The sequence below is a fragment of the Dysidea avara genome, chromosome 8 (genome assembly GCF_963678975.1).
Source record: "Dysidea avara chromosome 8, odDysAvar1.4, whole genome shotgun sequence".
NCBI lineage: Eukaryota > Metazoa > Porifera > Demospongiae > Dictyoceratida > Dysideidae > Dysidea > Dysidea avara.
The window spans coordinates 3,210,585-3,225,894 of NC_089279.1; the positions used below are offsets into that span (position 1 = coordinate 3,210,585).

The 15,310-nt window shown below is 36.6% G+C and overlaps 1 protein-coding gene across 1 annotated transcript; it reads right to left on the reverse strand.

Annotated features, from left to right (window-relative positions):
• Nucleotides 1-7,410: 7,410 nt before the first annotated feature.
• LOC136263627 (tyrosine aminotransferase-like) lies at nucleotides 7,411-13,947 on the reverse strand. The gene is made up of 8 exons (XM_066058259.1): nucleotides 13,762-13,947; nucleotides 11,639-11,743; nucleotides 11,517-11,584; nucleotides 11,278-11,436; nucleotides 9,024-9,368; nucleotides 7,933-8,061; nucleotides 7,703-7,885; nucleotides 7,411-7,655 (listed from the first exon to the last, which is right to left on the reverse strand). Exons 1-8 carry the CDS (start codon nucleotides 13,883-13,885, stop codon nucleotides 7,548-7,550), a joined length of 1,221 nt encoding a protein of 406 aa, XP_065914331.1. The 5' UTR covers nucleotides 13,886-13,947; the 3' UTR covers nucleotides 7,411-7,547.
• Nucleotides 13,948-15,310: the final 1,363 nt, after the last annotated feature.

Below are 15,310 nucleotides of genomic sequence, written 5' to 3' on the forward strand. Positions count from 1 at the left end.
TCTTCACTTTGTATGCCTAGAGAATATAATACATGAACTAAGTACCACTATACTTCTAAGCTGCAGGTTATAACATTCCCTTTGCCCCTTTGAATAAGTTTCCTTGGTAAAATCCAGGTGACAGAAGTATTGGCTAAAAAATGGTTCCTTGTTAAGCTCTTTCTGCAAGCAAAAGCAAGTTGGGATACGTTTGTGATATTGCAGTTACATGTGTGAATACACCATCTATAGCCTTTGTAAGACTTTTGTCTATCTTCTAGTTAGCATAAACAAGAGTTCATAATATATATATATATGAACTCTTGACTAAACCAGTGAAAACAAGTAACACAAAATTGGTAAGCACCCATAGAATGCAAGGATAATATAATTGTGGTACCTGTGCATTGTCTATGAGCTCTCAATGTATACACATCATCCCATTATAAAGTATAAAGTTAGCTATAGGACATGGGAGGGTATATACCTAACATAGTCTGTAAAAAATTACCATATATAGCTGTGGAAATACTGAGGCTGTGATAAAACTGTAATAGACCACTTTACCAGAAGCCATGGAATGTTAATTGGATAATAAATTAGCTATTGCATAATCACTGGAGTACTATCATATGGCAGATAGATTGCCTTCTTGAAAAAATGCTATTATTTGGCCTATGCTTTGCCACAAGTGGGGATGCGGCGATTATACCGGCATAATTTCGGGCATAATAGGTATGTGTGGGAATCAGGAATTATGCTGGCATTTTGAGGTGATTATAAAGCTTTAACAGTATATAGGAAAATCTGATTTCACAATTCCGTTAAAAAAGATCGAGATACTCTAATAGAACTGTCAAAAACTCTAATAGAACAGTCACTGACTATTATTTACTCTAATAAAGCAGTCACATTTAAATGAAATATTCTAATACGACAACCAACTAAAGAATTCAAGACTATTGGAAGCTTAAACATCAATGAAAATGGCCTGATACAGCAATGAACGGCATTATTAGCCAATTATGGTGGCATAATTTTGGGAATAATGGGCAATTCTCAAAAGCATAATAGGTGATTTTTTGAGCGCATGCATGGTAATAAACACTCCTTTATCACCTGTTAAAGCATTCTGAGGCATTGCAAATGCTGTTTTACATTAGTAAGGGAAACCATTAAGCACATAACAGCAGTGTAGTCATAATGCTTGCTACACTGTGATCATTTTGATATGAAAACTATAGTCATCAAATACCTGTAGTTTATGACTTTGGATAAAATTCAACCTTTATTACTACTGACACTCACATTAGCATTGCCACAGACCACACAGGATAGCAGTTTACACCAAAATCAATTGTAACAGTATGTTATAGACCCCAGCAAAGTATCTAGTAACAGAATGGGAGTAAAGTATTATTTGACCTTTACTTCACTGTCATTAAGGATTGATTATGGCTTGTAGAACTGGATACTGATACATTATAGGATTTTTCAGCAAGTGTTTCTGTCACTAATAGGCTTATTCTTCACCACAACGCATACTACATTCTTGAAGCCATATCTTCACCTATATAACATGTTATTTTCACTCTGTTTGTGCCAATTGGTAGTTCTATAGGTGGTAAACCCTGTGTCCAAGTTTCATTTCAATCCAAGGAACTTTAAGTCTGTGAGACACTTTGAAAAACATACAAATTTGTATGAGAACCAATGTGTGGTTTAGAAAATATGTACTCCAGACATTGCCAATCCTTTTAAATTCCTCATGCCTTTAAATACAGTAGTCTATTCATTATCTGACCATACAAAATTTTACAAATCAATGCAACACTAACAGAAACCTGCTAACTATGACAACTGAAGCACTGAACAGGGACAACTGAAGCTACCTAACTACAATTAGTAGGTAATAATGAATGATCTATTACATTATCTTCTCCCACATTTGTATACTGATCAATCAGTCTACATGTAGCATGTGCATAACATTTTTGCACTTTGGTGACTTGCAATGCCATCCACAGAAAGCACTTTGCTGATGGTTAGTTGGTGAAACTGTCACATTTGTGCTGATTTGTTGCTACAACTCTGATAAGCACCATTTGTATGTAAGAAAATGACAATATATTTCATACATTTTTAAAAATCTATTGCTAGTTTACCATTGTAAAGTATGCATCTATAGAATATCAAATCTACATGCTCCCACAGCATCGAATACCTGATTTAGATGAATAACAAAATTAATTTGCTTTAACCCTATACTGAGTCAGAAACCATGTAAAGTTGACCCTCGCAACAGAACTCTTGATTAAATCAGCTGCAGGTAGATAGTATTCTGCAGGCTAAAATTATCATGGATATAAGTATTCAAGCTGTATTGAGCATTCTCTATACTAGTAACTGTTAATGGGTACTCACAACGGCTACCTACTTGTACATTACGTTTGTTGTAGCCAAACCTGTGTGATGTGTTTAGTTTAATTCAAGTAATGCATGATATCCCTAACAAACAAAACACATTAAATGCTACAAACCGATTCCAAAGCATCTATGATATAATTTCTTGAAGGCAAATAAATCATGAGTGTCACTGAGTAGTAAAAGATTGGTTTGTGTGATTTACTTGCAAGATTACTGGAGCAGTGTTGTATCCAAATATCAAACTGAAATTCTTAACAAGTACCCAAACTAAGTTTTGGGAAAGTAAATAGTGATCACCAAAGAATTTTCAAAATAGCACTGAATATAAAAATCTATCAAATTTTTTTTGAGAAAGTATTATGCTCAACAGATTATTGGCTCTCAGCTTTTAGGACACGTGCATGACATTAACATATAGACAGAGAGTCAGAGATATACTTAATTTTTTAATACTTTGAGAAACAAATCACAGGGGGAAGCAGCTAGAGCCTATAGCACCCAAAGCATACAACAACACATATCTTGCATGTATAAAATAAACTGAAGTATGTATACCTAAAAAATACAGTTGAAGGACACACACTGATGCAGTACCTTATTTAAACAAGCAAGCAGAGTCTCCAGCTCCTAACACCTTAGGCGTGATTATGACAGTTTTATCCTTCAGTCTTCAAGTATTATAGCTAGTGTGGTTGTAATTGTATGTATTCATACTAATGTGTGGTTGCAGCACTGGTATGAATTCGTCATATTGTCCTTTTGCTGTTTGTAGCTATGCAGTTGATCCATACATGATGTATGCTATTGTTTGATCAATAAGTGTCTAGAAATGAGAGTTGCATATTTAGCTAGTTGTTCAGTACAAAACAACTCATGCTCTCATGACTCGAACATGCACCACAGAATTTATAATTTTCACCTATAGCTAACTACATACCATTTCCACACTCCTACAATTTGCCGCACAAAAGCGTAAAGGAGAAACAACCAAATAAATGGTCCATCATATGGATAATATAATATTGAGCTCAAATTAGTCAGTGAGTTCTCCCACAAAACTGATTGGTGAATAAGATGAAAACTATCATTGATGAAATGGTGAGAATCACTGGAGTGTACAAAATATGTGTGAGCTCTTGGCCATGGACACATACCAATATGAGAATGATCCTTAAAAGGATCTACAAGAATGTAACTTATAAAATTAAAATATCTAAGAACTAATATCCAGCCACTTCTTACGTATTCTTGCCAGTGTGAACTAGTAACAAACACAAATTAGTCTTCTCCTTAACTTCTCACGTGAAATGCACATGTGATTGTGTTTTATGTTTACATTGATGGGATAATGAACTGAAGTTCCCAGTAAGTTGCTTGTGAATACTGCAAGTAAAGTATATGCATGAAACTCCCGTTACAAGTGAAATAAGTGATATATTGTGATGACATATTATAATCAGTGCTATCTATAGTACATAGCGTATTAATTCACATATTGTCATGAGGTAGATACGTAGGTAGTAAAAAACATACTTCACTGTTTGCAGACATATCAAGTTACTACAAGCCACATTGTTGTCATAAAGGATATAAACACAGATACGTACATAGTATAGCTACATACAGCACAATGAACAATACGCAGCACTAAAGTTTAGGCATGTTGTAAGTGAAGTGAGGCATTAACTAGATCAGGGATGGATTAAGGGAAGTCTCCCCTCCCCACCTACTCTACCTTATAATAGAGCTACGTATTCATAGTACATGAAAATACCCAAAATTAATTCACAGATTATTGTCACTCCTGCTGGCATTTCAAGCTAGACCAATAGCTGCAAACTTTCATTACTTAGTTTTTCATCATGTGATACCATGCAATTGTGTAAATGTATAGTATTTCAAAATAATAAGACCAATATCATATAGCTTATAGTTAAGGCAGTTCAGCGATCTGAAGCTCTTATGCACTTTGATCATCTCTTTCCCTTTGTAAGATCAGATAGTATAATAATTTTTATAGTGATAGCAAATAATATAATTTTATATAGTCTGGCAGAGCTTCATACATTGTAAAACAAAGATAGCATTCTTATTAATTAATGAGTATGTGAGTAAATATTTGCTGTTCAGTAACTTGATTTACTCCATTTAGCTTCACATCTGATGAGTGTGTGCCATACAGGGACTTTATGATTAATACCAGACTTCCTCAAATACTTATGAAATATATCATGCATTGCCACAGTGCAGTGGTGGATACAGGAAGGGTTGCAATGGTTTCAGCTGAAACCCCCTCTGAAAATTTATAGATTCGCCACTGCAGTGTATGCTGCTTTGGCAAGGTAGTTGCCAATCGTCAAAGGGTAATTATAAATCAATCAATCAGTATTCTTTGCAAATAAATCAATTACAGTTTGAAGGAAATACAACTGTGACTGTTATATTAGAGTGATTGACTCTACCATAGATGATTATCTACGACTCTACACTACTGAAAAATGTAGGTGGTGACATCCATGTAAATGAATTTTGTCTGGCCTAAGGCTAAGTAGCTAGGGTAATAGTACATAGAAAACTTTAGCTACAATTCTCTTCGTGTTATCGTGTATAGGTATGAGACAGATAATTAAAGCCGGGAGCACGTGACACTCTGAAGAAGCGCGGCACCCGAACTAGCTAGCTAAAGAATTTGACATGCACATTCCGTTATTACAGAGTGAAGAATAGCTATCAGTCGCGGTCAGTCGTCCGCACATAGTGCAAACAACTGACTGAAGGCACCTGCCGCCGCGATTCAAGCTGGATCAGTAGTATGAACCGAACACAGTTAATCTACAAAGCTAACGTGAATGAAGGTTTACCCTTACCGTATCTGAGTGTTCCTGTAGCGATTAAGAACATCTTGTTGCAGTGTATCACGACGTTATTGTGGATTCCATCATCACTAGTTTGTGTACCATTATACCTGCCTGGTCTGATCATATGGGGACGACCCCCTACAATACCATCATGGTCTAGATTCTACAGGTATTTCACTGCTACGTGGACTGAGGGCAAACCCGAGGATAGCATTCCGGTTACTAATAGAATACTGATATTTATTATTATACTAGACACTGTGATAAAGTCACCTGTTAATGGAGTATGTTGGTTCTTGGATGAACTCCTCTATCATTCATACCACAATATTGATATCAAGGATCCTGTCTTTATCATATCAGCATGTCGCAGTGGCTCCACACAGTTAGCTAACTATCTGGAAGATGATAAAGAGAATTTTATTTGCCCAATGGTCATTGAAGGAATGTTTCCTTATATTTGGGTTTGGAAACTGATCGCACCAAGTTTGAGAATAATTGGACTACAAAAGTATTTTGAACCAGTTCCTGACAAACTAATCGGTGAAGAGTTTAAGAAACGCCATAACTTTAGCTTCTTTAAGACTGACACTTGGGAAATATTCATAGGGGCTGGACACATGATAGCACTTTCTGCACACTTAGGAGTTTCATTTTTCAAATGGGGATTTGTTGAATGCACACTTGGTGACCATCCAGTGGATCAGGACTTCTGTAAAGACTTCCTTGTACTGAATGACCATATTTTGAAGAAAGTTGTATACCACCGTGGTTCATCTAACCAACGTGTGTTGATTAAAGGACATTTTTTGTTTGCTGCTAAACCTTTGGAGCAACGTTACCATGGAGCTAAATTTATTACAATAGTACGAGACCCAGTTGAGCGTTTTTGTAGTGCAATGAATTATCTTGTTCTTGGTAGCGCTGATGGACCCTCTCGTAGGATGCTTGGGTTATCTCCTGTAGTATGGAGTGTGGTACGTGATTGGATGACAGAAACACAAATATGTTATGGTGAAGAGGAAATGTTGTTCTACAATCAATCTGAAGAGAACACAAGAAATAAACTTGCCATCTCTTTTACTAGTTATGTTAGTAACTTGGCTGGTACATTTCAACAAATCTATTCATTTTTAAACATTCCCTTACCAGCTGAAGTGTTATCTAAAGCCACTACACTACAGAGTAGCACACATAATCGTACAACAAAGAAGAGTACATATGATCCAAAGTATAACCGAAGCCTGTCCAGTGTTGGTGTTGATGAAGACAAACTAAGGGAACATCTCACTGACTACATTAACTGGAAGAAGGAACTGTAGAAAATAGTTGTAATAGCTAGTTTATACAGAGTGTAGAAATATGTATAGAAATGTAATAGATGTATCTGCAGTTTTGTTAGGATTTTTATTGCACTTCCTATCATCCTGATCCTGATAGTAGACAATCTCCTTTTCAAACATGGGTTTGAAGTTAAGTATACTAATTGGAATTTTGAGATTTGATTAAACTGATCAAAATTGCAATGTGATGGTTTATAAATTCCAGTTATCCTTACAGTAATCATTAATGAAGAGTTCAACGAGGAACAAGCTAAAGCTGTAGTGTACCATTGGACACGACTATGATTATATCTTCAGCCACATGCAATTGTTGAGAAGTATGCAACTACCACAATTTGTACATTTTTTACATGATTTACATGAAATGACTGCTCTATTACATATCTTGATCTTTTGCAAAAAAAATTGTGTAACAATAATAATTTTTGTATACAAAAACTCTTTTACAATGAAAAAAAGTAAATTGTGGTAAAGGTAGCTATAGTGCAACTTCCTAAGAGTTTAGAAATTGATTTAAATGGAATTTTACTGTTATGCCAATACCAATAGCAAATAAGCACCTTAAGTAATTGTGTTTTGCTGCACTTAGCTAATATGTGCCTATGTCAAATCTGCATTGGTAAGGATATCCAGAAAAAAGCAAAAACTGTCCATTAAATGTGCTAACTCCTTATTCAGAAGAGAGGTGTCTCTGAATACCTGAAACGATGTGCTTTTTATGGTGACAAATGCCAACATTTGCAGTGTCTTGAGATATGCAACTATGAACTGTAGCATGTCCCTAACTATAAACTCTCTGCAGATTAATTGCTATGATGTAAACTTGTTTAAACACAATGTAAAGGTATAATAAATAAAATGTGAATAAATACTATACCAAAAGCTCATCTCTTTTACATTATCAATTCATGATTCCATGCAGCTACATAGCCACACCCACTTATGTTTGATGTCTATCACAGAATGCTCTGATACGACCACAAGCTTCTCTCATCTTATTGTTCGGTAGTAGCAGGGCCAACCTGATAAAGCCAGGATATTGACAACACTACGAATATACGTTGTAAACATGAATAGTGGCATTCCATTACTTACTTCCCCGGGTAAGATGAAGACACTCTCTTCAGACATCAGTTTCTCCATAAACTCTACTGTAGTGTTGATGTGAGGAAATTTACTCAACTTTACACCGACCATCATGTAGAGAGCACCAGATGGCATCACTGGTGTTAGCCCACCTACCACTGATAATTCTCCATAAGCTATATTAGCATTAGCCTACACACAATACTACTCAACAACTGCTCTACATTTTCACAACTCACCTCCACTAAACTCATAGTGTTCTCATAATATGACTTTGGTACAGTGTCCAAGATCTTAGGTAGTGCAGCCTGTACTAATGTTGTGATACCAAGTGACTTACGAGTCACTTTTATCAGTGATGGAACTACCTGTACAAATTATTTAACCTACAATGGTGGAACTAGAAATTTACATGTATAAGGGGGTCCCACATGAAAGCCCGACTATAGACAAATACCAATTGCTATTAGCTCCTCAGGGTGTAACACAATCTATGGCAGTACCATATTCATATGCATAGAACCCTGGGAATTAATAGCCTTTAAGTGATTTAAACCAATAATGAGCCCAGTGTCTAGCCATTTGGCCTGAATGTTTCAGCGTCCAGCAGGTTGAACCATATGCTTGAAAGTAGCCAATTATGAAAACCAATTCGAGTGCTGACTTTTTTATTAGAGTGTATCAGCACTAGATGACTGTTATATTAGAGTAAGTGACTGCTCCATCTCTGTCTTCATCAACCAAGACATTAATATGACATGAAACACAGTATTGCCTTCATTATAGTTGCTATGATTCGGACAGTGCATTTTACTTTAAAAGTGTAGAAACTGTCTTACTGTGCTGCCGTAATGCTTGCTTGCTGCAGCATCATTGGTACAGACCTAACATGTGGTAACAGTTAAAGTTGTGGAGAGAGTACTTATATAATGAACTTACAGTTGGAAATGTTCAAAGAAATATAACATGAATAGATCATGGTACAACATAGAGTTATTTGACATTTCATTAGAAGCTTTTAGCACCCTGGGCCCTGGTTACACCTCCTTGAGATGAAGTACCCTAAATTGGAGCCTGGTATATACAAAGGCAATAAAAGCCAAACAGATTAAAGGTGCATTAGTAAGTACTAAAATGTTTTGGTAACAGTTACGTGAGAAATGCTGATAAAATGAACATGCTTTCCTACTAACAGTCTCTTCAGGTACAGGTAGCTATATGAACAAATAATAACAAGTATCAGCTATAGAAATTCAATTTGTTTTAGTCAAAAAGTGGTGAGGCTCTTGACAATACAGGCTTAAGTATACCATTACAAATGTAACTTCACCTCCTTCTTAAACCTGTCATGTCTGTCATGGATCAATATCCAGCCAACCCTCCAGCCAGGAACTAAGTACTTCTTTCCTATTCCTCCACAAGACAATATCGGTACGTTCTTAGACAATGTTGCTATTGGGTATGAGTGTTGTCCTTTAAACACCAGGTCATTGTATATCTCATCTGCAATTATGGGTAGGAAGTGTTTCTCTGCCACAGCCAGAATGTCAAGAAGATGTTGTTTGGAGTAAACTGAACCACAAGGGTTGGAAGGGTTTACTACAACAATAGCCACAGTGTCTTTGTCTATCAACTGATCCATTTGATCAACATCAGCCTCCCATTGTCTGTCAGGCTGCAAACACAAGAATTAACTCACATTACATGTACAGGAAACAGTATATATAACTGAAGTAATGGTAAACACACACAGTGACCATAATTGAATATATAGTAAGGTTGAAACTGGATCAGCAATGGATAGTAATCTGCCAGGTGTGAAGTAGAGGCAGACAGTAAAAACTACTTTTGGGCAATATGCATTTGTTCTGTGTTGTAACAAAGAATAAGGCTAGATATTAACAGGAGCTCATCAAATCCTATGGATTCCTACTGTCTGTAGGATTCGATGCGCTCCTGATATTAACCAAACAGTAACACAGGCATGCTTTATTCACAAGTACTCTAAAATGCTAAACTGGGAGTGGCTCCAACTTGATGACAAGTAGCATTTTTTTGTGCTTAATTGATGTTTTCCAATGAGTGATTGTTAAAATAATGAGATATCTGTGAGATAATGAGATATACACCACCAGTGGATAGCTACACTATCATACTACTAGTTTTGACCCTCAGTACTACTCAAACTACTTGAAGCTGGTTTTAACAGATGTCTTTTCTGGGTGGTGTGGAAAGTTTGAATGGCAGTTTCTGGCTTTGTGGAGGGCCTGGCTTGGCAAGAATCAGTGTTTTACTGTTGGATGGCCTGATAATGTTGGCTAGATGTTTTTTTTCTGTTGATTTTGCTACATATCAGCCAGCAAGCACAGCCCTGTAATCTCATGTCTGGACTCCAATCGTAGTCTACCTCCATTTTGACTTATTTGGCAGGAAACTCTACAAGCAGCTACAAGTACTGGAAGTGGTCTGAAAGGTAATAGATTGATGCATCTTTTGTGTGAAATTCATACGCATGCTTGCTATCCTTGGCAAATTATGCTGACTTGAATTCTTCAAAACCATTTATCTCGAAACTTCCAATGTGCAATTTGGATCATTTTCCCAAAATCCAGTCACATATTATAAGACATTTGACCAGTTAAACTAATTACCACATTTACTTGATTAAACACCACACCTTCAATAGTAGCCACACTTGAGTGGTGCCATGAGTGGTGCCACACTTAGTGGTGCCACACTTAGTGGTGCCACACTTAGTGGTGCCACAATCAATTTTGAAATTAAGTCAAGTGGTGGTCAAATTTGAATAGTCGCTACATCAATTTTATGAACTAAAGTAATAAACGCCATGGTGTAAAGACAGTATTTGAGATCCTAACCACCAAGTATATATTAGATACAGGATCCAGAGTCTCTAACAGTAAGACTCAAAACTTTAGTGAATCCCTCAGCTTACTGATGATTAATCGATTATGATTGATTATTAATTTAACGTCTCAACAATCGGCAAAGACGTTTTTCCTTGTTGGAGTAACAAAAAGACATTTACAACAGATACACATACAGTTACAGAGACAATTAAGTGACAACACAAAGCAAATACAAAAACCAGAACAACACTAAAACATATCTAAAGAATCAGTTCAGTACGAATGTTTTAGCACCGATGTAGGAATCATTATATGTGCCGATTTCCTTAAGCCCAGATAGCAAAGAATTCCACCTTTGAATGGCTGAAAAAGTTTTGAGTAAATGACAGGTGAGAACAGGTGGAATTTGCAAAATACACTGGAGTTCTGAAGTTATAAGTGGTATGATTTCAAAATATTATGGGGGGAAGAAGTGGAATACGTCTAATAAAGGTGTACTGACTGTACATAGCACAGATGTAGCGGAATTCAACTAGTTGGGAGGATTTCATCTATTGAAGATAGACATAGTACTCTAGAATATGGTCAAACTGATCATGTACACTATTATGGTATGTAGTTTATGTTCATGCACATTCATTAGACATAACCACAACCACACATAAGGTAGTAGTAGCAAGAGTTCATAATATAAAACTCTTGTTAGTAGCTAACCAGTAACTGGTAGAGACGAATGTTGACCCCTCTTGCCTTAGCAGCAATATAATTGAGCGGAGTGTTAGGTACTGGCACTAAGATATTTTGACCAGGATTACCCAGAACAGTCAGACACGAGTCAACTGCTCCAGCACAACCACAAGTGATGATGACGTCCTAACGGTAGGAACACAATTCGAGTAGATAGCTACAACACATACATTCCATGTATGCAAACACACATACAAATCAGTTACATTTTCAGTGAGCGGAGCCTCCAGAGTAGCGTGATGCTTGGCTATGGCTTGTCTAGCACACAATAGACCTATAGTATGTCAGTAATAGTAACACTTCACTAGTATACTATACACAGTAGTACCATGAGCAGGTCCATAACCATTAAAGTTGTCAGAGTCCACTACTTCTTTGACTGCTTCCTTCATCACTTGATGAACTGGGAGGTTACCAGCAAAGGTTGGGTCACCTATAGCATACGTTTTGGTTGAGTGTCCAGACACACCCCTACTATAGTATGTATGCATTGAACTGGATCCTCAATAACTCATAAATGCAATTACATACAATCTTGAAATTTGGCTCATTTGTAGTGCTGCTTGACCCACTAAAAATATTTCAAAATCTTTTTGTTCAAACACCTGACATAATATTTACAGCCAATCAAAATTTTCACCATACATTTCCTATGGGGAAGCCGTAAAACTACAGTGTCCATTACAGTCCTTTCCTGAACTTGTAATGGAGCCAAACTGTACGTGTCTGCTGTTGACACCTTTGCTGTCACCACTAATTATCTGGTTGGCTGAAATGTTAACTCTCTTGAGAAAAAATCCACTAGCTGTTTTTCAGGATCCAGCTCAACTTGTATATACTTAGTCTCGTCAACACAGACTATATTTTTTCTTGTCATTTGGTCGGGAAAAAATACAGTCTGGTAAAATAGCCAACAGCTAGTCGCGCAGCTGTCCGAGCTTTTTGATGGATGAAAACCCAGATGGTTAACCTCAAACCTTGCAAGGTCAACCTCAAACCTTACAAGCTCTACTAAGAGCTATGGAGAAGCAATCATATAAATACACTCTGAGGCTACAATAATGATATTCATGATCCATTAGCAGGTCATTTAGGCCACTCCAAGTGGTAATTTATGTTTCTGGTCCTTTGAAAATCAGTTTTAGGTGCAGGCAGAATTCAGCAACAAGCAACAATGAAGTGACTACTCAGTTAGAGTACTTTTGTGATTTCCTGACTGTTCTATTAGAGTAATCGATCTGTACTTTGCACTACGTCCATTTCTTGCAGGTTTTCACTGATAAAATACAAATTATGACACTTAGATATAGATTTAGCATACTTGTTGCAGCCCAATATTTGTTTCTGAAATCTAGGTTTTTCAAAAAGCTGATGCGAGCATTTTACCCATGTATTTCTGAAATTTCACATTCTCCAAAAAAGGATGCGGGCGGTGGACCAGAAACATAATTACCAATTGGAGTGGCCTTAATTAACAGAGGTTAAAGCTGCTGCGCGACTAGCTAGCGTAAGTGACCGATTATCGAACGGTACCTATTATCGAACATAAAAATCACGTAACGTATTCGGAAGTTTACAATTTTATTCTGCATACTCGTAAGGTGTTTATATGGAGAATTCCAATAGTGTAGCCTATTCTTAATGAGCTTTCCATCCTTTAGAGTTTATGTGTGGACATCACAGCAGTCTTGATACTCATCACCACTGACAAAGAAATGAAGAAAAAGAACACAGAAATTGCCGTGAAAGAACTACAACTCGAGCGTGACCTTGGCAGCGGAATTTGCCGACTGTTTATCTTTTTCTTGAGTAAAAGATGTATCCACGAAGATTGTACAAAAGGGGTTGCTGTAAACAAGGATGATAAGACTGTGTTATTGTTCGTAATGTGCTGATTTTTTACTGTACGCATTTAACACTAAACGATTCGCCGTTGTAACTCACAAGTGCATGCTTGTATCAAAACTATATTTCAGTTACAGTATCATGGTACTTCAGATAACACGTTGATATAATAATTAAGAGTGTGTAGGTTGCACTGAGGTCACCAGAGAAGAAAAGGTGCAAAACGTTCGATAATTGATTAACGGAAATTAATGGACGTTCGATAATAGGTATCAGTGTTCGATAATTCATATTTTACAGAATGCAGAAATCCACTCATAACACGGACACTAATCGGATACTATTGCTCAAACTTACATGAGGTATTCTACGAGAAAGTCAATACCTCCTGGTGAACATTCGAGGTTGATACTACTTTCCTGGAGATATTTATGAAGTAATGTATAAACCTTGTTCGATAATCAGTCACTTACGCTATTGGCTATGTTATCAGACTGTCCTTTTGTGTATCCCTTTAAACAATTTGATAATATATATATATATAATATACTGTCCTTTTCCCGACCAAATGACAAAAGAAAAAATACAGTCTGTGTATAGTCTTACCAACGGAAAGTTTAAGTACTTCTTTCTCCGTGTTCGTTACTCGTACCCTGTCCACAACTTCCCGTATTAAATTGGTGATCTTTTTGGACTCCACTGATGCTGTTATTTCCTCCAGATCATCCATTTTTGCAGTCAACTTTGTGTTTCATCAGATTTATCGCGCTTATGATTAAGCGCCTCATAATATTAATTTTCAGGTCAGATAGCGGCGGGCGCCCACTAGATTACCGTATAGCCTAGGTTTAGCAATGTTGCTAAAAATAAAAATTTCGCGGATTTGCAAACACTACCGAAATGTAGACTTATTACCCTATATGGGGGTCTAAATCTAAAATTTTCGCTGATAACCCCCAAAACCGCGAAATCAGCGAAAATTTTCCCCCTTAACATATTTAGGCTATACGGTAAATCAATGTATGTAGCCATATGCCGGCATATTATAAAGCATAATAGGCTAGAGTGCTATGCCAGCATAATGCTAGCATATTTAGGTGGATATTTCAAACTAGCTATGGAGCTTCAGTGCGGGAAGCTAGTACATAGCTCCTTGGATCGATACTCTCTAATAGAACAGTCACTTTGTAGTGAAAATAATAGAGCATTCACTGATTGAAATATTCCAAGATAATTGTTAGAAATGTTGCTAACCTAGGAGCATAATGCAAGCATAATGGGAACACTGAAAGAGCATAATAGGTGGAAATTTTGGGAAATTCCTGAAAGCATTTTGGGAAAAATTTTGAGCATATATAATTATAATTTTGAGCATAATTGACTCAGGCCTAGCTATCAAATTACAAGTAGCTAATCAAGGGATAGGGAGTTAGTTACAAAGACGGGTAGCTAAAGTATCCCAAACAGTGAGGAAAGTGACTCAAGAGTGAGAGAAAACCATCAATAATTATTATGAAAATTAATGATGAAAGTACACAAATTACAGAAAGTATGATAGCTAGTCCTCGGTCACATGTGACCACGTGTATGGTCCTAAGGAAGAACCTGTGTGAGCATGGCAAGGGTGTGAATATAAAAAAATAGAAAGGAAGCAATCTAGATTAGTCATTAGTCAGTCTTGTGGGCAGTCAGTTGGGGCAGCTCAGTGGCTATGAAGTAGCAGGTGGGTATATCAATAAGATTATTGAACATTTTGTACATCATTATGCTTTTCTTTCCTTGAATGAAAATAAATGAAGGCACTGTAACCAAGGTAGTAATGCTACTTGTTCTTGTTCATGAATAGTCTAGTTATTGAAATAAATCTTGCTTCAGATTTCTGAATACTAGCAGCTACTTGGACTGTTTATATTTTAAATGATGTAACGGTCCCAAACAGGTGATGTAAATTGAATAATAGGGCAGACTGTAGGTTTGTATAGGTTACATTTGACATGAGCAAGACACTGAAACGTTCTGATGCAGGAAGGCATTACACTGAAAAGGGTAAAAGCCTGTATATAGTCAGAACCTTGGCATGAAATCCATAAAATAGACAAGTATTGGATCAGAGGTCTTATTATTTTATTTAGCCACTTCAGTTACTAGCTAGATT